Source organism: Gavia stellata, chromosome 32 (genome assembly GCF_030936135.1).
Source record: "Gavia stellata isolate bGavSte3 chromosome 32, bGavSte3.hap2, whole genome shotgun sequence".
Lineage (NCBI taxonomy): Eukaryota > Metazoa > Chordata > Aves > Gaviiformes > Gaviidae > Gavia > Gavia stellata.
Window position 1 is genome coordinate 6232358 of NC_082625.1, and position 21464 is coordinate 6253821.

A 21464-nucleotide genomic window follows, 5' to 3' on the forward strand; every position below is an offset into this window, starting at 1 on the left:
ACATCATGGTGACAGGTGCTTTCTGTCCTCTCGTCTCCTGCAATCATCGAAGATTTCTTCAGTCTCCTCCTACATGCCACTCCCCCACCCCCTACTGCCATGTATCCTGAGCATATTACAGTCTTCCTTTCCTCTCTCAGGAGGTACTGCTCAGAGCTCTCTGCTAACACTGCACCTTTCTAAGGAGAAAATCCTGCATCCTGCCTTTGAGCTTAAAGAATTAAAGAACAAAACAACTCAGAATAATCCCCCAAGACGAAAAAGACCTGCTGCCCTTCCTGCTTGACGACTGGCACTTGTTCCAGGTGAGTGGTTTTGTCAGCAAATCTGAATGCATGAATAAGAGCGGTGCCAGCTCCAGGGGCTGAAGCAGGACAGGAGGATGGCAGGAGATTTCCTTGGGCATATGCATGAGAGAGCAGCAGGGATAGCTCTCACCCTGCTTAAGGACAGGGGACTGCCCAGAGGGGAGTGCTTTAAAAGTGGGACTGTATGTGCTGGGCTGGGGTGAAATGCCTGGTGGGCAGCTGGAGAGAGACAACCTCATCACAGGACATTAGCATGAGTTGGGAGCAATGGGGAGAACGCACTTGTCCTGCCAGTATTGGACTTAGGCTCCAAACCAGCTGATCACTTTTCACTGTAGAGCTTAGCTGGGCTGAAATTCCTGCCCATTGCAGATTCCCCTCCCCTTAGCTGGTGCTTTATCACAGAGACAGGTCAGTGACTGGACCCTGGGCAGATCCGTTCTCTTCCTGGGTCCATTGGTGTGGTGGGAGTTGGCTGGGAGGGAGCTGGCTGCCAGGTGGTGAGTGGAAAATGGAGATGCCCTAGCACTTCACTGTGCAGAAAGCCCTGCCAGGGGCTGCTATAGCAACACAAAGATGGCTAAGTTCACCCCAGTTGGGCTTGTGAATGGAAATTTTCAGCAGAGGCACTTTGGCTGCATTCCTTTCAGCTTGTACTGCCCTTCCCAAGGGCAAGCAATGGGCCAGGCTGCGAAGGATCCAACAGAATGAGGGGTGAGGATGCCTCCAGCCAGGGGCTCTGTGAGCCCTCTCTATTCTGGTCCTCAGGACTGAAAAAACCCAACTAACAGCACAGTGGCTGAATTCAGTGCTCCTGACCACAGGCACTGAGCTACTGATGGGGGAGAGTGAGGCGGGAGTGGAGACATCCACTCCTTCTTTGCTATCCTTGCAAAGACGGTCCCTGCAAAGCACCTGTTTTACTCAGCTGGTGGTGGAGGGACTGTAGCTTCCTACTCTGGAGTGCCAATGATCCGCACATAAGCGAGTAGGACACGATAGCTCCTAACTGCAATTGTCAGGCCATTGAGCAGAGTCCGGAGGGCGAAGCATGGCCCTGCCTGCCTTCCCTTGAACAGCCTGGCACATCCCTTCCTCACAAGCACTGGGTCTTCCCTCCCTCCACGCAAGGATGGTCTATTTAACTTCTGCCCTCTCACTAGGTGACCAGCACCAGAAGCTGTCCACCTTGGAAAGATTAGTACAGCTTTCTCAGTGCCCCCTTGCCTTGCCCCTCTGTATCTGCCTAGCTTGTGCAATGCTCTTCCCAACCCCTCTCCTCCTGCAGAGATGCCTCCCTCTTCTCCTCCTCGGGGTGCTTCCCTGCTGCTACCTGTGGAGACTTCCCTCCTTGAAAATCCTGCTGGTTTTGATGTTGAACATAATAGCAGAGTTTCCTTGGAGACAAGAGAAACAGTGGGCTCAAAAGTGCTGATTATTTCACAGTCTTTGGCTGGCTTTCAGCAACGAAAAAAAAAGAGAGAGTTGTGTTAGCAGAGGGAAGAGGGAGCCTGGGGTCGCCGTTGTCGAGGCGGGGGACCCCTGACTCTGACATGCTTTTCCAGTGTCATGCCTTTAGCAGCAAGGCTTACCCGAGTGCCACGCTCTGTGCCCATGGCAGTGGTGTGACAGCACACGCTGTACTGAACACCGCTGCTTTGGGATTGTATTGCCACTTTTCCCCCGGTCCCTGGAGGCTGGTAAACCTGGGAGAGACTCTGAGGTGGGCATTTCTAATTCGGCTGACTTCTGTCAGTCCCAGGAGTAAAACTGACTAATTAGATTAACCCGTTGTGTGTTCTACACAGACATTAGCAATAGTGGGACAACGATGTAAAGCACCAACATTTCAATCATTGTCTCCCATCCATTTGTTCTAAGTAGTGACAACTGGGTTTGTCCCAGCCGAGAGCTTGAACCTTCTGGAGACTGGAGCTCTCCTCTGCTGCATTGGCCACACAGTTTTTTGCCTTCCTTGGGGTTGGTTATGTGATATTCGGCTGACAACTCTTGGACATGTTAACAATCAGAAAGCCATGCCAGTGTGCTATACATAGGTGCAAGGAGCAGGGCATGGGCTGACTGCTGATGGTCTGCCTCAGGAGAGAGCGAAGTGCAGGGCAAGAAGGCAGATAAAGTCTTCACTTGAACTTTGCGTTTACTTTCTCCAACCCCACACACCATGGCAAGAGTGCCCTGTAATGCCATATCCTGCCAGTGGCCAGGACCTTCCTTGTCCCAGAGGAGTATCTCACAGAGGATCCACTTGACCAATAGCTCCCCCTCTGCTGAGACACCCCTGGGGTCCAATGATCTGTCCAATAGCCACAAACGGCACTTGGCCACTTACTTCCATGAAGTAGCATTTTCTTGTTTATCTTTCAGTGTGGTGCAAAAGTGCTGTGCAGGGGCTAGAGGCTGAGAGAAGACCATGGCCCTGTACTAATTATACTTATAAATCAGCTCCAGGACACTGCCAGGGCCGGGGTGTGTCAGTGCTGTCTTAAAAGTCCTGTAAAGCCTTGTCTCACAGCGCATCAGCAGAAGATGGAGGGATCACAGCATGGCTGAGGTTGGCAGGGACCTCTGGAGGTCATCTAGTCCAACTCCCCCTGCTCAAAGCAGAGTCAGCCACAGCTGGTTGCTCAGGACCGCATCCAGCCAGCTTTTGAATATCTCTAAGGATGGAGACCCCACAACATCTCTGGGCAACCTGCTCCAGTGTTCAGTCTGCCTTACAGTTAAAAAGCCTTTCCTTATGCTTAAGAAGAATTTCCTGGTACTTCAATTCATGTCCACCACCTCTCATCTGGTCACTGGGCAACACTGGGAAGGGTCTGGCACCGTCTTCTTTACACCCTGCCTTCAGGTATACATTGGTAAGATCCCCCTGAGCCTGCTCTCCTCCAGGCTGAACAGTCCCAGCTCTCTCAGCCTTTCCTCATGAGAGACACTCCAGTCCCTTCATCATCTTCGTGGCCCTTCCTTGGACTCTCTCCAGTGTGTCCATGTGCGTCTTGTACTGAGGAGCCCAGAACTGGACACAGCACTCCAGGCGTGGCCTCACCAGTGCTGAGCAGAGGGGAAGGATCATCTCCCTCGACCTGCTGGCACAAACATAGCAGAGTTTCTGGACCCTGGTGCTGGTCCCACCTGGGACCTCCAGAGAGCTCTGGGGTCCCAGGGGTGATGTGCTGGATGTAGGCCCTAAGAAAAGGCTGCACTGTTGTTAGTGGTTTGCAAGCGTTTAGTTTCATCTGGACCATGTCAAGTAGTCAAATGCATTTCCTCTTCACCCAGCACGACCTAACCCTGACCATTGCCCGGACAAAACCAGACCAAAGATCTGTGGTTTCCCTTCATGCTCAGAAAGCTCGCAGCCCCCTGACCCCAGAGCCGGTTGCATGTGACTGGCGTGAGGGCAGAGCCATGCGCAGGCATGGAGTAGATTTATTTCCTGTAGGCGTAAATGTAGTTTCTGTTCCTGTTGAGATGGAGTGCTACAGCATGCGAAGCTGTCTTTGGACAGTGAGTTTCCCCCGCTGGTTACAAACATAACAGTGAAAAGGGTTCTCTGTTGGCAGCACAAACTGCTCTCGCTGGCAGAAACTCAATGCATGGCTGCTACACCGAACTGACCTTCTCTGACCAGCACCACTGCCCTGACCTCTTGGGAGCTGTTTTCCACATGGAACTGGGCCCTCTCTTAGTTGTGTAGCTCTGCGTACAGCCCACCTCCTCCAGCTCCCCCCAAAATCCTGTCCCCAGACGCAGCCCTACGGACATACAGCATTGGGCACTACATTGTACCAAACACTCCCCAGTTTCAGACGCCGTTCCCCTAGGGCTCTGCAGGGCTACCCCACACACCATGAAGCAGGTAGAGCGAGAGTCCACGTGCCTGCCCAGTGTGCAGACCAGATTCATGGCCCATGCATTCCTGCGGAAAGACTCCCCTTAACCCCCGCTGACAGTCTCACTTGTGCGCTGCTCAGGAGGAACTTTCTTGTGGGCTCCCATGGATGCAAACTGCCTCAATACCGAAGTGAAAAATCTTTCGCCACATGAAAAAAAAACTTAAGAAATGCTTACAGCCTGCTTCTTGATGCTGCTGTTTGAATATCTGAGTGCAGGATCAGTTCAGTGATGGCAGCTTTTAAAAGTCAAACAGTGGTTGTTTTTTTTCTGAAGCTCAGCCTGCACAAAAAAACAAAGCAAGAAGAAATTGAAGGCTTTCACAGTTGCTGTTTTAGAATCTGAGTTAAACACAAAATTCCTTCAGCAAACAACTTAAAATTTGCCCCAACAATTTCTTTTATTTCTGTTGTTGTGACGTAGCAATATTTAAGATGTACATGTGGATTTCTGACTACTAAACAAAAAAACAGTTTTGAGCATTTAATGTTGCAACATAAAAGTTGTATTATTCCCCACAAGCATAATTCATGCCTGGGCACTTTCACTTTACTGCAAGACAAAGTCTGAAATGTCAACCCTATACCCTCGGGGGCCAACTCCAAATATCTGGCCTCCAAGAAAGCCTTGTCAGGGAGCAGCGTGGGCTGGTAGCTCCCAAAGGGACTGGGAGCCGAGCACAAGCAGATGGCCGGCAGGGCAGGGTCTGGCCAGCAAGGACGTAGCCACGTGGTGCTGGAGCAGTCAAGCAGGGCAGGGCAGGGGATGCCACTCATCCTCTCAGAGACGGGAGTATGCTCTATATTTGTAGTTCATCATAAGACCATTTTCTTTTCTGTTCCCTAATTTCTTCCATAAAAATTCCTAGCACTGATTTTCTGTCAGCCTGTGCTTTCATGTGATATTTCCAATATCTTTCTGAGTCACTAGAGTCTACAACTAAGAGTTATTCTTCCTGTGTTTACTGCTTTTCACTTATTTACATAGTAGTTCATCTTCCAGGTCACTTGTGAGCAAATGAATAGCTCAGCACTTCACACGGTTTCTTATTGGACCTCACAACTGACATCTCTCTATTGGCAAAAGTAGCCATGAAATTCTACCCGTTTTGGTTTTGTCTGTCACCACAAGCGATCATAAAGGCATCTTCCCTTCCATCCCATGATATATCCATTGCTTTAAAAACCTTTCATACAGGATCCTTGCCAAAAGTTTTTAAAAAAAATTTGGTTGATCTGACACTGAGGTTATATCCTTACCAAGGTGTTTTTTTCTTCAGCTGGATGCATTTGAAGATTGCATTTTCCTTCTACTGTTCTCCCTAGGTCTCCATTTTAACAAGCTGGCTTCTTCTCTGGGAGCGGGGCATGTGTAGGGACATGGGGGGCTGTGTGCCTTTAAAGAGTCTGTAGTCAAAGCATACATTGAAGATAATATTTCAAGAAGTTTCTCTGCTGTGTGCAATATTTTACTCTCAGTTTCTAAGCTTATTGCTGCTTGGTGCCCGGTGTCTCAGGGGGTAAGCCTCTCCCCACGTGCCACCAGGCTGCAGCGGAGCGATGGATGCAGAACAGAGAGCTCAGCCCATCTGCCGGGGCTCTTTCATCACTGTCTTTACCACCACACTGGATGGGCAGATGCGGGTTTGTGCCTAGCATTCCCCATTGTGCAAATGTCGGACAAACTTGCAAAAAACCACTCGGTATGTTGTAGCATATGGCCTTATTTGCATCCCCTTGTCACAGATCTGAGAAGAGCTAGGATACCCTTTGGAAAATGAAAGGAGTTTCATGTCCTGACATTGCTTATGTCCTTTTTATGATAAAGCGGTATTTAAGGACAAGGGTGCACATGGGGGCCAAAAGTATGCAATTTGTGACAAGGGGTTGCAAATCTGCCCTGATGCTACCACACTTAGCCCTTCAGCTAAACTGCCTCCTGGTGAGTGTGCGATGGCTAGCTCCTCTTTCCCTTCAGCCAGGATTTTATTACCTTCTGTCTTTAAAGCATGCTCATGGGAAGGTGCTGCACACTGGATCGTTTCAGCTTTTCTGATGTTGGCTGCTTTAGCAGAGACAAGGCATAAAGAGAAGGGGTCTTCTTCAACGTGCAGTACAAGTTGGAACAGATGCATCTTAGTTGATTCGGAGATTTCCTGTTTTCTAGCTCTTTGTAGGTCCTTAAGCACTATTGCCCTCCTCCCCCCATACTGGAAATCTTCTGCATGGGTCGATGGGAAGATAACCACACAAAAATCTGCAAAGACCAGGACAAAAAAATATAGTGCAAAAGTCTTCCTTCCCCATTTTTTACTTTCACCGTGTTCTGACTGATGTCCCTAAAATAATCAAAATTCCACTGTTTATGTGAAACCTCATTGCCAGGAACTATGCATTAGTTTTGCAACACTGAACTTTCTTGCAAAATATCCTGTGCTTCCTGGATCTAGCCTTGAAGTTACCTCCAAAAATGCTCTCTCAAATATCTCCGTGCTTCTGGCAGAGTGGAGCCTGGAGGAGCAGCCATGGACGGGAGAACCTTCACCAAGAAAGCAAAGCCACCTTCGTCTTCACAAGAAGCAAAATCCAAGCCATTGACAGATCGTTAACCTGCAAGAGTATTTTAATGACTTACTGCAGCAGTCTGAGAACTTCCAGCTGATGCAATAGAGAATATTTACACAATTTCAGGCCAGCGATGCAGAGGGAATGTGCTGTGGAGGGGGCCGCTGTATTGCAAAATATGCAGATGGAGAAAGGGAGCAAGTCAGCAAGAGGGTGGGGGACATCACAGAAGCAAGTTCTGCTGGTGAGTTCCTTCTGTGCGATAAGTTTTGCTCTGAGAAGGCTGCTGAGCATATGGTGGAACATGGGATCTAATGACTAATCCTGAACTTTCCCATGTCAAAACAGAAATTTCATTTTGTTTGCACAAAAATACGTTTTCCAGTGCACGTGGATGGGGAGACATCTGGAGAAAAGAGCAGGTGAGTCCCTTTATATGCGTGGGTTCTGCTCACATTTTCCCTATACAGGAATTCGTGCCGTTAGTGTGGTATGGTCCAACTCTAAAAAAGGCAAGGTTTGGAGGAGAGATGAGTCTGCGTTTCCGTAGTCCTGGTTCAACGAGGGTCTCCTCAGGTCACCATGGCGAATGGGAAGCCTGGCTTGCGTGTAGCAAGCCCAGGATGGATGATTTCAGAGCTGTCAGTGTGACTGTTTTCACTTCACTGACGAGATGGGAGCTTTATGTGTCAAAGTAAGGTAGCACTTCACCTTACCAAGGTGTGCTGAGCTGTTTGATGAAGAGTGAGTGGTTTGGGTGGTTGATAAAGAGTGAGTGGTTTGGGAGTAAAAAAGAGAGTCTTTGGGGTCTGAAACTTTCTTTGGTGATTCTGCTTTTAGAAGTGATTGCCTTAGGTGGTAATCCGTTCTGCCGTAGGAAGTTGCACCGCATCCCCGCTGACTGGAAGTTAGCCAATGTTATTCCAATCTACAAAAAGGGCGTAAGGGAAGACCCAGGGAACTGCAGACCTGTGAGTCTAACCTCAGCACCTGGAAAAATTATGGAGAAGATTACACTGAGTACTATTGAAAGGCTTTTAAAGAGTAATGCAATCCCCAGGCACAGTCAACATGGGTTCACAAAGGGGAAGTCCTGTTTAACTCATTAGATACCCTTCTAGGATAAGGTCACCCAGGCAGTGGATGAGGGGAAGGCGGTGGATGTCGTCTTTCTGGCTTTTAGCAAGGCTTTTGCTGCTGCCCCTCAGAGCATCCTTCTGGACAAGTTGTCCAAATGTGGGATGAGCGGCTTGATGGGGCGCTGGGTGAAGAAGCGGCTGGCCAGCAGGCCTCAAAGGCTTGCAGTGAATGGGGCTACATCCGGCTGGCGACCAGTCACCAGCGGTGTTCCTCGGGGCTCAATCCTAGGGCCAGTGCTGTTCACTATTTTCATCCATGATCTGGATGCAGGAGGTGAATGCCCCATTGACAAGCTTGCTGACACTCCCAAACTGGGCGGTGCCATTGACTCTCTTGAGGGGCAAAAGGCCTTGCAGAGGGATCTAGAGGCATTGGAGCATTGGGCAATCGTCAGTGGCACGATACTGAACAAGTCCAAGTGCCGGCTTCTGCACCTGGGAGGGAGTAACGCCGGGCACAAGTCTAAACTGGGAGGGGAGTTGATTGAGAGCAGCCCTGCAGAAAGGGATCTGGGGGGGCTGGTCAGCAGCAGGCTCAGTATAGGAGCCAGCAGTGTACCCTGGCATCCAGGAGGGCAAACCGCATCCTGGGTGCATCAAACGCAGTAGAACCAGCCGGTCATTAGATGGCATTGTCCTGCTGTATTTAGCGTTGGTGCGGCCTCACCTGGAGTATTGTGTGCAGTTCTGGGCCCCACCATTTAAGAAGGATGTGAAGGTCCTCAAATGCCTCCAGAGGAGGGCAACCAAGCTGGTGACAGGGCTGGAAGGCATGTCCTCCGAGGAGCAGCTGAGCACTCTGGGTTTGTCTTGTTTGGAGAAAAGGAGGCTGACGAGTGATCTCATTGCTCTCTGCAGCTTCCTGAGGAGGGGACGTGGAGAGGGAGGTGCCCATTTCTTCTCCCTGGGATGCAGGGACAGGATGTGTGGGAATGGTTCAGAGCTGCGCCAGGGGATGTTTAGACTTGACGTTAGGAAACATTTCTTTACTGAGAGGGTGTTCAAACACTGGAACAGGCTTCCTCAGGACGTGCTCAATGCCCCAAGCCTGTCAGTGTTGAAGAGGCATTTGGACAATGCCCTGAATAATATGCTTTAACTTTTGGTCAGCCCTGAAGTGGTCAGCCAGTTGGACTAGATGATCATTGTAGGTCCCTTCCAACTGAAAGAGTCGAGTCTATTCTATCCCTCCAGCCACACACAATTACTTTTCTCACCATAAGGGCAGTAAGCTCTGGGACAGACTTCTGGAAATCCTGCGGACAAAAGAAGATAAGATGAATCACAAAAGGGATTACTCAGTGAGTCTGTGGTGGCAAAGGGTGAGATCTGAGAGGTGTCCTCTTCCTTGTAGGGCCAGTGATGCCAGTAAGTGGCAAGACAGGAGGATACAGGATATGTGAAAGTCCTGGCTCACTGGAACGTGACAGCTAATGATTTTGTTTGTCCAACCCTATATCTGAGAGGCCACTAAATAAATAATGCAAATCTATTCTGGGGCACAGGGGATTGAATCCATAGTTTCTTAACCTACTGTGGAGTTCAGGAGGCAGAAACTCAATGAACTAAAAGAATATGTACTTTGCAGTTTCTGTCTCTCATGCATAGCTGTGAAAAGTAGGAGGACTGGCAGTGAAAAGGAGGAAGACAGGCAAAGTTTTCACCCAGTCTGATGTATATTGGCTCCATTTTACTGTGTTTGCACGGTAACGTTTTGGTAGCGGTGGGGCTACAGGGGTGGCTTCTGTGAGAAGCTGCTAGAAGCTTCTCCTAGGTCCGATAGAGCCAATGCCAGCCGGCTCCAATATGGACCTGCCGCTGGCCAAGGTCGAGCCCATCAGCGATGGTAGTAGCGCCTCTGGGATAACATGGTTAAGAATGGGAGAAACAGCGGTGCAGCAGCAGCCAGAGAAGAGATGGGTGAGAATATGTGAGAGAAACAACTCTGCAGACACCAAGGTCAGTGCAGAAGGAGGGGGAGGAGGTGTTCCAGGCGCCAGAGCAGAGATTCCCCTGCAGCCTGTGGGGAAGACCATGGTGAGGCAGGCTGTGCCCCTGCAGCCCATGGAGGTCCACGGTGGAGCAGATTTCCACCTGCAGCCCCTGGAGGACCTCATGCTGGAGCAGGTGGATGTGCCCTGAAGGGGGCTGTGACCCCATGGAAAGCCTGTGCTGGAGGAGACTCCTGGCAGGAACTGTGACCCTGTGGAGAGGAGCCCACGCTGGACCAGGTCTTCTGGCAGGACCTGTGGCCCTGCGGGGGACCCACACTGGAGCAGTCCATTCCTGAACGACTGCATCCTGTGGAAGGGACCCACGCTGGAGCAGTCTGTGAAGAACTGTAGCCCGTGGGAAGGACCCATGTTGGAGAAGTTCATGGAGAACTGTCTCCCATGGGAGAGACCCCACGCTGGAGCAGGGGAAGAGTGTGAGGAGGAAGGAGCGGCAGAAACAACGTGTGATGAACTGACCACAACCCCCATTCCCCGTCACCCTGTGCCGCTCAGGGGGAGGAGGTAAAGAAAATCAGGAGTGAAGTTGAGCCTGGGAAGAAGGGAGGGGTGGGGGGAAGGTGTTTTTAAGATTTGGTTTTATTTCTCATTATCCTACTCTGATTATGATTGGTAATAAATTAAACTAATTTCCCCAAGTCGAGTCTGTTTTGCCTGTGACGGTAATGGTGAGTGATCTCCCTGTCCTTATCTCAACCCAGGAGCCTTTCATTATGTTTTCTCTCCCCTGTCCAGCTGAGGAAGGGGAGTGATAGGGTGGCTTTGGTCAGCACCTGGCACCTAGCCAGGGTCAACCCACCACATCCATCAACAGATAAAAGCAGGATGATGTACTAAGAAAGTGAATGTGTGATCAAGCTGGAATCAGCGGACCAAAATTCACAGAATGCTGTTTGCTAATCCAGAAGCTTGGGTGACCATAGCAGCACTGCAAGTTTCCTGCAGCAAAAGCCCAGAATCTTTGCCAGTAGCCTTCACATAGCTTAGCCTTGGGAGGGCTTAGAGTGACTTGTTTGGGCCACCTCAGGAGTCTCTCCACTGCTCTGAACCTCATGAAGGCATTAGCACCTTGCAATGATCTTGCAATGTTGTGCCATGAACCAGTTCCTTTTAAGGAAATGCCTTCAATTCATGATAGGCATTTATCTGGGTCCAAATGGCAGACATTAAATGTGTATTTTATGGAGGATGTAATCCCAGTTGTGATGGTTTCTTTGACTTACATTTAGATTGCAAATGGAGTAGCTCTTATTTGACCTGCAACACCAAAAAAAGGTCTTTCAGCACCTGCTGAAGTGCTAAGGTGACTTTGTTCTCCTTTGGTTTCATCTAGCCTTGTATTTTCTTTGCAAACTCCTGGGAACAAGAATAATTTTCAGCCCTTGTATCTGTCAAGACACAGTGACAGTAGGAAAATGGTGCCTGCATAGGCAGGCAATAATCCTCCTAATGATAAGAACTGTTGGATTGCTGGTGCCTTCTAGCACTCCAGAGTGGACTGCTATGCCTGTGTAGCCCCCTTGTTCTTTTGTTCTGAGAAATATGGGAATAATAGTAAAAAATAAACAGTTAAAGAACAGTAGACTGCTCCAGGCCTTGCAGCCAGTAGGTAATGGAGCAGAACCGGTCCTTTCTTTACCTCTTTGGAGTAGGTTTGATCTCGATCTTAGTATTTGTCATGACAGGACAGCAGGTTAACCCCATCAGTGGAGTTTGACAAGAGATACTACTTGAAAGTCCTGTTGTGCTTCAAAGGAAAGTCAGTAAAGCATTATCCTCAGGCTCCACAGAAAGCAAAGGGATTATGTTCCTTTCTGCAGAAAGAGACGGTGCTGCTTGCTGTCATGGGGAAAGCTGTTTTGGTAGGGGCCTGTTCATCTAGGAGGCATGTCAGAAATGTTGTCTGCTGTTTGGTCTTGTTCGGAACAGTTTGTGTACAGGAATGATTTTATCACCAGGTGATAAAAATTCATTCCTGTCCAAACTGATAAAACTCCTAAGAACAAGCCTGGGTGGTTGTGGAGCCCTTTCTGGCTGCCCAGGCCACCACAAGCCGCTCCTCACTGCAGGTTTGGTGCTACAGAGGCCAGAGCTTCTTCAGAGACACCAAAGCACTCATGACAAGACCTGGGTAGCCCTTTAGATGCTTTGCCCCAGGGTCTGCCCCTTGCAGAGGGGCAGAAGAACTCATTAATCAACTCTAAATAAACCTGCTCAGGGACCCAGGGAAATGACCTAAAAATGAAGGCAAGGTGTCGGGTGCTGCAGCTTATGCTTTCCCTCCTCTGCTTCTCCCTGCCCAGCGTAGGCAGAGCCGTGCCTTGGGGACCGAACAGCTGTACTGACCATGAGCGAGCAGAGTCACGTCAACAGCCTGTTCCTCAACGAGGACGCAGCCAAGCGGCTCAATGCCGAGAGCCGGGTGCAGCGCTTCCAGCAGGCAGTGCAGAAGCGGGCAGCGCGGGCCAAGAAGCGGATGCACAGCATCACTGCTGACAGCGCTAAAAGCTTCTTCAGGAGAAATGCCTTTGTCCTCTTCACCATTGCCGCAGTCTTACTAGGTATGGAGCTGGTGACAACACTGGGCACCATTTATAAACGTGGGGAAAAGTTTGTTTATTCTACAAAGATTTTATTTTATCATAATGATTTGGCTAGGGAGGTGAAGCTGACAGCTCAAAATGCTGTCCGAATCAGAAGTATCTTTGTGTGCAAGGACAACAGACCTTGCAGAGGGAGTCCTTGTTGATCCTTACGAACAGTCTACAACAGAAAGGGTTTGATGATCCAGCTCTACCAATCCTCATAAAACATCACCCAGGTTTGTTCAGAGGCTTCTTGTGAGAGCAGCTACAGGCACAAGGGCTCTTCAGATTCATCCCACAGCTTTAGCCTGACAGTACCAGAAGGGGGAACTGATGCACAGGTCTGTGATACAATGGAAACTAAATCTGCCCAGCAGATAGTGGACTGTCCCTAGCTTTTGATCCAGGCTATATGTCTAACTCACTGGCTGAACTCAGCTTTAAGAGGTGGGTGGACAAAGTCTCTGAACTGTGTCGTCACATTTAGGTTAGGCTGGGAGATCATATCTCTGGTCACAGCATTTTTGTGTTCATGAGCTTCCTGGGAACAGACTCCAGAGGTGCAGCAGAAAGAGCAACAGGGAGACCTGTGGTTTAGCACAAGGCTCCTGTGCATATAAATTTGTCAGAGGGAGAGAGAGCATACAGTGAAAACTGGATCATAGCCTTTTAGAAAAAGAAAGAGCATTTGCTCCTTTGGGGAGAGGAGGAGCTGAAAGGACATGAGAAAGAGAAAAGCCACGCTGTAGGACTGAGGGATAGACCACTGGATCACACTGTCCCATTTCCTTTCTCATCCCTTGCTGATCCACAGGGATCATCCTGGCGTTTTCCCTCCGGCCCTACCAGCTGACCTATCGCCAGATCAAGTATTTCTCCTTCCCCGGCGAGCTGCTGATGCGTATGCTCCAGATGTTGGTTCTTCCTCTCATTGTCTCTAGCTTGATTACAGGTGAGAATTGCTTTCTGCTGCTTTCAGTCAAGGCAATAACCAGCAAACACAGATAGCTGTTGTTGGAGTACCCCTTTGTGCCCCAGCTAGAGGTGCTTGGATTAGTTTGGTTAATAGTGACAAGCCTGAACCTGCAGCTGTAGTGAAGCCCTGCTGGCTCAGTATCAGGGAAGAAAAGCAGAAGGCCTTGTGCTTTCTCATAAGACTAGGGAGGACACAATGTGGTGTTTCCAATGCCCAACACTTGAGCACTAACAAGGATTTCATCCTACGTAACCTGAAATGTCAACAAGTTTGTTGCCCAAGTCAGCTTCAGATTTCCTCCAGCCTAAGGAATGTTAATTTGTGTCAGTCGAAAAGAGCTAGAGTTGATCACCAGATGGAGAACTTGTATCATCTAGGTCCTCATAGAAGACATGCCAGCCAGCCAAGCTTTTAGACAGCGGAAGGGATTCTGAAACACCTGCGGAAACATCCCACCATTAGGAACTTAAAGGTCCAATGTACTGGGAGGGGATTATTTCCCTTCTGAGAGCTTTAGGAGGAAACTGCTATATTCCCAAACGCAGCCTAAGACCCACTAATGCTATGCTTCTTCATAACCACAAGCCACACTCTCTCATATCGACATCACCTGGAGCTCCGAAGTGTGCCCCTTGTATGCCACGCTTCCTAGAGGCCCCAGCTCCCCTTCCAACTCATGCAACATGCCCTACACACTTTGAATCCTCCTTAGGCTTCCCCCTTCCCTGTACGACAATAGACCTTCTCACCTTATCTCTATGTGTGACTCCCCAGGAATGGCCTCACTGGATGGCAGAGCCTCAGGGAAGATGGGGATGCGGGCTGTGGTCTACTACATGGTGACCACGATCATAGCAGTCTTCATTGGCATCCTCATGGTGATCATCATCCACCCAGGAAAAGGATCTAAGGACAAGCTTCACCGAGAAGGCAGAATTGAGCAGGTGCAGACCACGGATGCCTTCATGGACTTGGTGAGGTAGGTGAACAAGATGGTCTCATGTTGAGACCATATCAGTGAGATTACATTCCTCCACGGAATGCCTTTTGAAGTGTCACAGCTTTAGGCATACACTCTGATGGAAAGAGGTTTTTGGCTGAGTCTTGCCCAGCCTACTACTTGGGGACGAGTGGCTGGTAAGCTCCCCCCGCAGAAAAGGACCTGGGGGTGTTGATCGACACCCGGCTGAATATGAGCCAGCAGTGTGCCCAGGTGGCCAAGAAGGCCAACGGCATCCTGGCTTGTATCAGAAATGGTGTGGCCAGCAGGAGCAGGGAGGTGATCATGCCCCTGTACTCGGCGCTGGTGAGGCCGCACCTCGAATACTGTGTTCAGTTTTGGGCCCCTCACTACAAGAAAGACATTGAGGTGCTGGAGCGTGTCCAGAGAAGGGCGACAAAGCTGGTAAGGGGTCTGGAACACAAGTCTGATGAGGAGCGGCTGAGGGAGCTGGGGTTGTTTAGCCTGGAGAAGAGGCGGCTGAGGGGAGACCTTATCGCTCTCTACAACTACCTGAAGGGGGGTTGCAGAGAGGTGGGTGTTGGTCTCTTCTCCCAAGTGACTAGTGACAGGACTAGAGGAAATGGCCTCAAGTTGCGCCAGGGGAGGTTCAGGCTAGATATTAGGAAAAAGTTCTTTACCGAGAGAGTAGTGAAACATTGGAATAGGCTGCCCAGGGAGGTGGTAGAGTCACCCTCCCTGGAGGTATTCAAGGAGCGTGTGGATGTGGCATTGTGGGATGTAGCTTGATGGACATGGTGCTGTGTGGTGTTGGGTGGGTTGGTTTTTGGTGTGTTGTGCCTTGTTGTTGTTGTGTGGTGGTTGGCTTGCGTGGGTTGTTTGTGGGGTTTTTTTTTTGGTTTTTTGTTGGTTTTTTTGTGGGTTTTTTTTTGGTTTTTTTTTTTTTTTTTTTTTTTCCCCCAGGTTGGACTTGATGATCTTACAGGTCTTTTCCAACCGTAGTGATTCTGTGATTCTGTGATACTTCTGGCTCAGTCTAGCTAACTGGCTTTGCCACTCTGAGATTGAATGCTTGGCCTGGAGCTCTGAAGTCCAGCCCAAGCATTCACAGGTATTAACACAAGAGGCCAAGGTGTGCTCAGCAAAACAAGTCATGAAAACTACCCATGTGTAGCACTGTCAAGTTTAATATGTAGTTTTTAACCCAAAAGCAAGCAAGGAAAGAAATGGGATTGAGACCTGAGAAGTGTACAAGAATTCAGTCTCATGCAACTTATCCATTGATATCTCAGAAGGTGTCATTTTTCTGACATCGTTTCATTTCCTGCTTGTTTTACCTAAGAGTCTCTCCAGTTTGGGAAGAAAGAAAAGAGCAGCTCACAAAATACCAATTTTGCAAAATAATCTGAAAGGCTCAGCAAATGGTGGGGCTGCAAAAAAGTTCTGTAAAGGAAAGGCTGGAAGCAGGATTAGCAATGACTGCATGCCCTTCAGAAATTCACCCAGCAAAGGCTACTCCAAATATCCATCTTCACTGACCCAGGGAAATCGAGGAAGTGGTTTCTAAGACATTGTCCCTCCCTCCCTTGCTATGACCTTACACAATGAATTGGAAAGATGTACCATCTCAGGCAGTATGAAGCTATGTTTCTGAGGTACAAGATAACAAAAAGCTCAAATGACAGCTATAGAGATGAAGCTGAGACCAAGGCGGTATATTAAAAATTGTAATATGGTATTGTTTTAAGGTTCGGTTGGGTCTGATGATGCTTTTACAATGGACCCATATCCCAGTGCTGTTTGTGTGTAGTCTGTTTCCACAAACCTTCTGGAGTCTGAAAAGATGCAGCGGGAGTCTGAAAAGATGCAGGAGGGTGCCTGGCTCCAGATCAGTATATTCCCATCTTCTGTCAGTCAAACAGAAAGGGCCCATCTGCTCTGTAGCCTGAGCTGGCATTGTAACAGCTGTGACCAGAGACACTGCTCCAGGACAGAGGCATTGACCAGGAAGCCCATGTTTTCTCACTAGTCAAACAGGTCAATAACTCTTTCCTTGTTTTATCTACTGCAGGAATATGTTCCCACCCAACCTGGTAGAAGCCTGCTTCAAACAGGTATGAAATCCCACCTGGCCTATCACTTGCCGTTGTGTCCTATGCCCTAGACCATGGTCCAACATACTTCTCTGAGGGATGGAATAGTGATTGCTTTATACTTCCTTCACACTTCCCCAAGTCTGACTGCTCCAGGAGGCATTGCAGTCATTAGTCTGTATTATAGCATCCCCCACGCAAGCTTTTCAAGCTGTCTGTAGATGAGGGCTTCAACCTCTGTCCCATCCCACACTCAGAGTCAGGAAGGGTTTGTGTCATCTCAGGTAGCAGGCTTGGACTGGCAGTGAAATGAGAGCAGATTCTCCAAGTATTTGTCTCTTCTGTAGTGCTAGCGCCCTTGTAAGCAGTATAAAGGGTTATCAGAGAAGCCAGAATTTCTCGGTCCTAGGGATATAAGATGCTCCAATGCAAGAGCCCAGTGTGTTGTCCTGAGCTCCTTGAACCAGTGAGTGCATCTGATAATCTGTGTCTTTTCAGTACAAGACGCAGTACAGCACCAGGGTCTTCACCAGAACCGTCCTCCACAGCAGCAATGTCACAGCAGGTGTGACAACCACGCAGATCCCTGTGCCTGAGAACTTCACCAGCATCCTGGAGAACGTCACTCATGCCCTGGGGACCGTCTCCGAGGTGCTGACCTTTGAAGAAGTCATTCCCATCCCGGGCTCAGCCAATGGGGTGAACGCGCTGGGGCTGGTAGTGTTCTCCATGTGCTTCGGTTTGGTGATCGGCAGCATGAAGCAGAAGGGACGGGCCCTGCGGGAGTTCTTTAACTGCCTCAACGAAGCCATCATGAGGCTGGTGGCCATTATCATCTGGTGAGGAACACGGCCGGTTGGAGCAGGAGGTCTGCAGGTGCAGTTTCCGCTGACCTGATGAGAAATGGGGTAGCTTTAAGGATGACATGCACAGGAAAAGCAGATGGGCACAGCTCTCCTTTGGCTCCATCAGGCTGGAGGGAAAAGTCTGGATGGGATATTTGTTCACATTTCATTTCCTGTTTTTTTGTTTTTACCTTAGAAATATCAGGTACACCAGGACTTGCTTTCCTTGAGGCTGCTGGAAACGTCCTTGGAAGACCAGAGAGCTGGAGTGGAAGATTTCTTAGCCTTACCAACAGGGGTAGGGTGTGAGGCTCTCCCACCAAAAGCTTTCCTTCCAGCTACGTTCCAGGAGTCTGACTTAGCTATGAATCACAATAACCTACTGCCACTTCCCTGCTACTCAGGCTGGCACCTGTATGCATTAGCTCTGAGAGCTGAGCTGGGTTGACAAGGTCAACTCGAAGTTACTGTCTTTCAATTTGAGGTCTCCCAGATCCCGACTCCTCTAGAGCTCAGCTGCTTGTTGCTTTCTGTATAAGGCTGCCTGTGCTACATGGTCCAGATAAGCAAGGCATTGCTGAGACAAGTCTTCTCTAGAAGGCAGCATTTTTACCAAATGTTGTTATTTTAAGCTCTTTACCCATCTAGAGCTCAAGGTCTAAATAGGAGTTTGTGGTAGGTACTACAAGGCAGGAGATGCAGGGCTGGCCAAACACATGCAAATGACTGACAGGGAGAGGACCTGTCAGCCCCGCACCCTCTCCCATTTTAGATCACTCCAGCTTCCTTTCCCTGGTCTTCTAGTCACAGTCTTGTATCTCAGAGCAACATCCCGGGCACAAGGGAACAGGCCTCACACAAAGACACGAAGGGGGAGAACAACCCTGAGCTCACAGCAGAGCGCTGGGGAGCCCCAACCCTTCTGGGATCCTTTCCTCCACGGATGAGCTGGAACCTGGGGCCTTGCTTTCCTAAGAAGAGATGAGAGTTGCCCAAGGGCACGGAAGAGAGAGCACAAGCACAGTGGAACAAGTAGGCCTGCACACTACTCCCAGAGACAATTTCAAGATGCCTTCAACACCTCCTCCTTCAGTTCCCCTTTACAGTGAAGGAAGGCAGGGTGTTGATGTATAGCACATTGATTACACTCAGGAAACTGCCTGTGCGCATACAGTAGGTAGTGTCTGGAGAGAGCTCCTGACTTACCAAATCCTGCTGCTATAGGAGGCAGGACTGTCAGCTGCAGCCCAGCACTCCTTCCTGAACCCACAGTCTGCAGAGTATCTCCCAGGAGCTTGTTTTTCCTGGGGAGATCTGGTCACTGGCTGCAGCCGAGAATGTCTTCTAAGAAGAAGGTCAGAGGAAATGAAATATTTGTGAAATCCTTTCCTGAAACTTTTCCAAACCTCCCAGGCTAAGTTGGAGTTTGGCATGTGGACCTCTGAGCCTTGTGCATGAATTGCATGTGAGCTCTTGAGCTGTAGAGGCCAAGCCCTGAGAGGTGTGGCCATGGAGCTGGAACTTTCTTTGGTCCAGTTATTTGTCCATTGTTTAGTTTAGTGCCCATGATATTCTCCATGTCTGTGTTATGGCTTCCTTTCTGTGGAGCCTCACTGCTGCTCGTGAGATGCATTGTTATGGAGGGGGAAAAAAGCCGTAAGGAATGGAAAGGATAGCAGTGTACCTCAAAATGGGTTTTTATATAAGCCATGGCTGCTTTCACAGGTGTTGGTGTGCCCAGCCCTTGCTACACCAGCTGTGGATTCTCTATATGTTCCTATTCCCTAAATGTGAACGTCTGAGGCTAGCAAGGCTGATAACCCAGAGCCTATAGGACACTGTTGCTTTGACTCCCTGATTCCCTGTTTCTCCTGTACTTCCCTGTGCATCTCAGTAAAAAAAAGAGCCCAAGCTCTGTTAGGAAAGGAAGGGACTCTGAAGACTCCTCTACATAACCTCCCATATCAATTCTACAAGGAGTGTTGTGGAAACACGTAGGGAACACAGAAGGAGGAGGAAACCTCCAGCAGTGCCCAAGCTGTGCGCACAACAGAGTGCTGGGGTCCCCGAAAGTGCAACAAGTTCTGTTTTTTGACCGTATGGTAAACAAGTCCCAGCTCTCTCCAGGTTTCCAGAAAAGAAACCAGCAGTATCATCCAATGATTAGGCTCAGTGAGCACTTCTGGTGTATTGGGGATTAGTCCCAACAGCATACAGTAAAGCTGGTGTGAAAGTGTGGGTGCCAGTTCTGAGCATCAGCCTTGTGTTTCTGCCACAGGTATGCTCCAGTTGGGATCATGTTTTTAATTGCTGGCAAAATCCTGGAGATGGATGACCTAGCAGTGATGGGAGGCCAGCTGGGGATGTACACGCTCACCGTCATCGTTGGACTCCTCATTCATGCCCTCTGCATCCTGCCACTGCTCTACTTCATCGTCACTCACAGAAACCCCTGGGTATTCATTGCAGGGCTTCTGCAGGCCCTCATCACAGCCCTGGGCACCTCCTCAAGGTACGATGGCTACATAGGAGTAGGGTTGGGACTGGTGTGGATACTCTGGGGCTGCTTCTCAGCACTCCGTTACCCTCAGTGCAGCACTGTGGTCTCACAGTTTCTAGCACTAGCAGCTTTTTGCACTGGTCCAGCCAAGCTCATTTGAGAGTGGAAAGATTCCCACCCCCCTGCTCTGAATCCCTAGTCAGGTGGCCACCCCTGACCATCAGTGCATGGCCCATATTCCTCCTTACCAACATGGCGGTGACTCTGCTTGCAGCACTGAAATGCTGAGCTCAGGACAAATATCAAATCCCACTGAATTGCAGCGTTATTTCCCATGCACATACCTCTCACACACATGTACTCACACACATTTGCACATTTCTCTGTCCCAGGCACATACACTGTATGCAGTTGGCATTAAACTCACGGGAGGCCTGGGCAATGGCATAAACACCCGTGTGTTCAGTAACTCACACAGCCATGCAACACAGCCAAAGCAAGGGATTGTAGGTAGATGTTATATCACTAAGAAATGCTGTGTTTCTTGCTATATTAATTTCCTGGCAAGCACATAACAGACTCCCCCACATGCATTCTCAACACTGAAACACACAGAATTTTTCCTGCTGATGTTCTCTTTCAGAAACAATTATCTGCTTTCTCTGCAAGATATATTCTCACACATGGGTCATTCTCGTCTTATGCACTGAGGGGGGTGAGAAAGGGCTCCAGTTTTATTAATAGCTGGAAAAGGAGTTTTGGTCTTGAGGCTCTGTCCTATGTACCCTGAATCCTCCAGCATCACCTTCTTTTGGTGTTATACCAGCATCATCCGCCTCAGGGTTACACAGCCCCTGTCCCAGCCCCCTGAGGAAAGCCATGTCTGAATGTGCAACTGCAGCGTGCACCATATCTGAGGAAGCCTTGCTTAGACTGTTCTTTCTCCTAGCAGCTTCTGGCCTCTGGCTCACATGGCAGGGTGAAAAAGCAGGTGGGTAAGGTCATAAACCAGGCAGAGGCTTAGTCCCTCTTCCAAAGTCAGCATATACCCAATTCATGTTGTTTTGTAAATTCCTTTCAGCTCAGCGACTCTGCCCATCACGTTCAGGTGCCTGGAAGAAAACAATGGTGTGGACAGGCGCATCACGAGGTTTGTTCTGCCCGTGGGAGCTACAATTAACATGGATGGCACTGCTCTGTACGAGGCCCTTGCAGCCATCTTCATTGCACAAGTCAACAACTATGAACTTGACTTCGGGCAGATTATCACAATAAGGTGACTTTTGAAAGAGTTATGGGACTACAGGGAGGGCTTCAGTTTTGTTGGCTTATGTGACGTGTGGTCAGGTTCCTCTTTTGCTCAGAAGATACAATGAGAAAAAAAAAGTATGGAAAAGAAGGGTGTACTACATCTCCAGGTGTAGAAGCACATGTGATTTGGGCACCACGTCTTGGAGGCTCCACTTGAGCCCTTATTGCACTTCCAGTTCTGGGCCATCCCTTAGCTAGAGCTGCAGTGTGCAGTCTGTTACGGATGGGTGCCTAGCAGGGAGCCTGGCTGCTGTG

At 49.2% G+C, this 21464-nt stretch overlaps 1 protein-coding gene across 5 annotated transcripts in view; it reads left to right on the top strand.

Moving 5' to 3' along the window:
* The first annotated feature begins 242 nt into the window (after positions 1–242).
* LOC104250577 (excitatory amino acid transporter 4) overlaps positions 243–21464 on the top strand; it is a 28892-nt gene continuing 7670 nt past the window's right edge. For 3 of the 5 annotated variants that reach the window (XM_059831854.1, XM_059831855.1, XM_059831853.1), the window contains exons 1-8: positions 264–305; positions 12242–12499; positions 13338–13475; positions 14274–14478; positions 16532–16574; positions 17052–17392; positions 19677–19910; positions 20980–21174. In XM_059831854.1, coding sequence (XP_059687837.1) covers positions 12286–12499; positions 13338–13475; positions 14274–14478; positions 16532–16574; positions 17052–17392; positions 19677–19910; positions 20980–21174 — 1370 coding nt within the window. In that variant the 5' untranslated portion in view covers positions 264–305; positions 12242–12285. Of the gene's footprint in view, positions 306–12241; positions 12500–13337; positions 13476–14273; positions 14479–16531; positions 16575–17051; positions 17393–19676; positions 19911–20979; positions 21175–21464 lie in introns of all 5 variants that reach the window. The other 2 variants (XM_059831857.1, XM_059831856.1) reach the window with 1 other exon arrangement.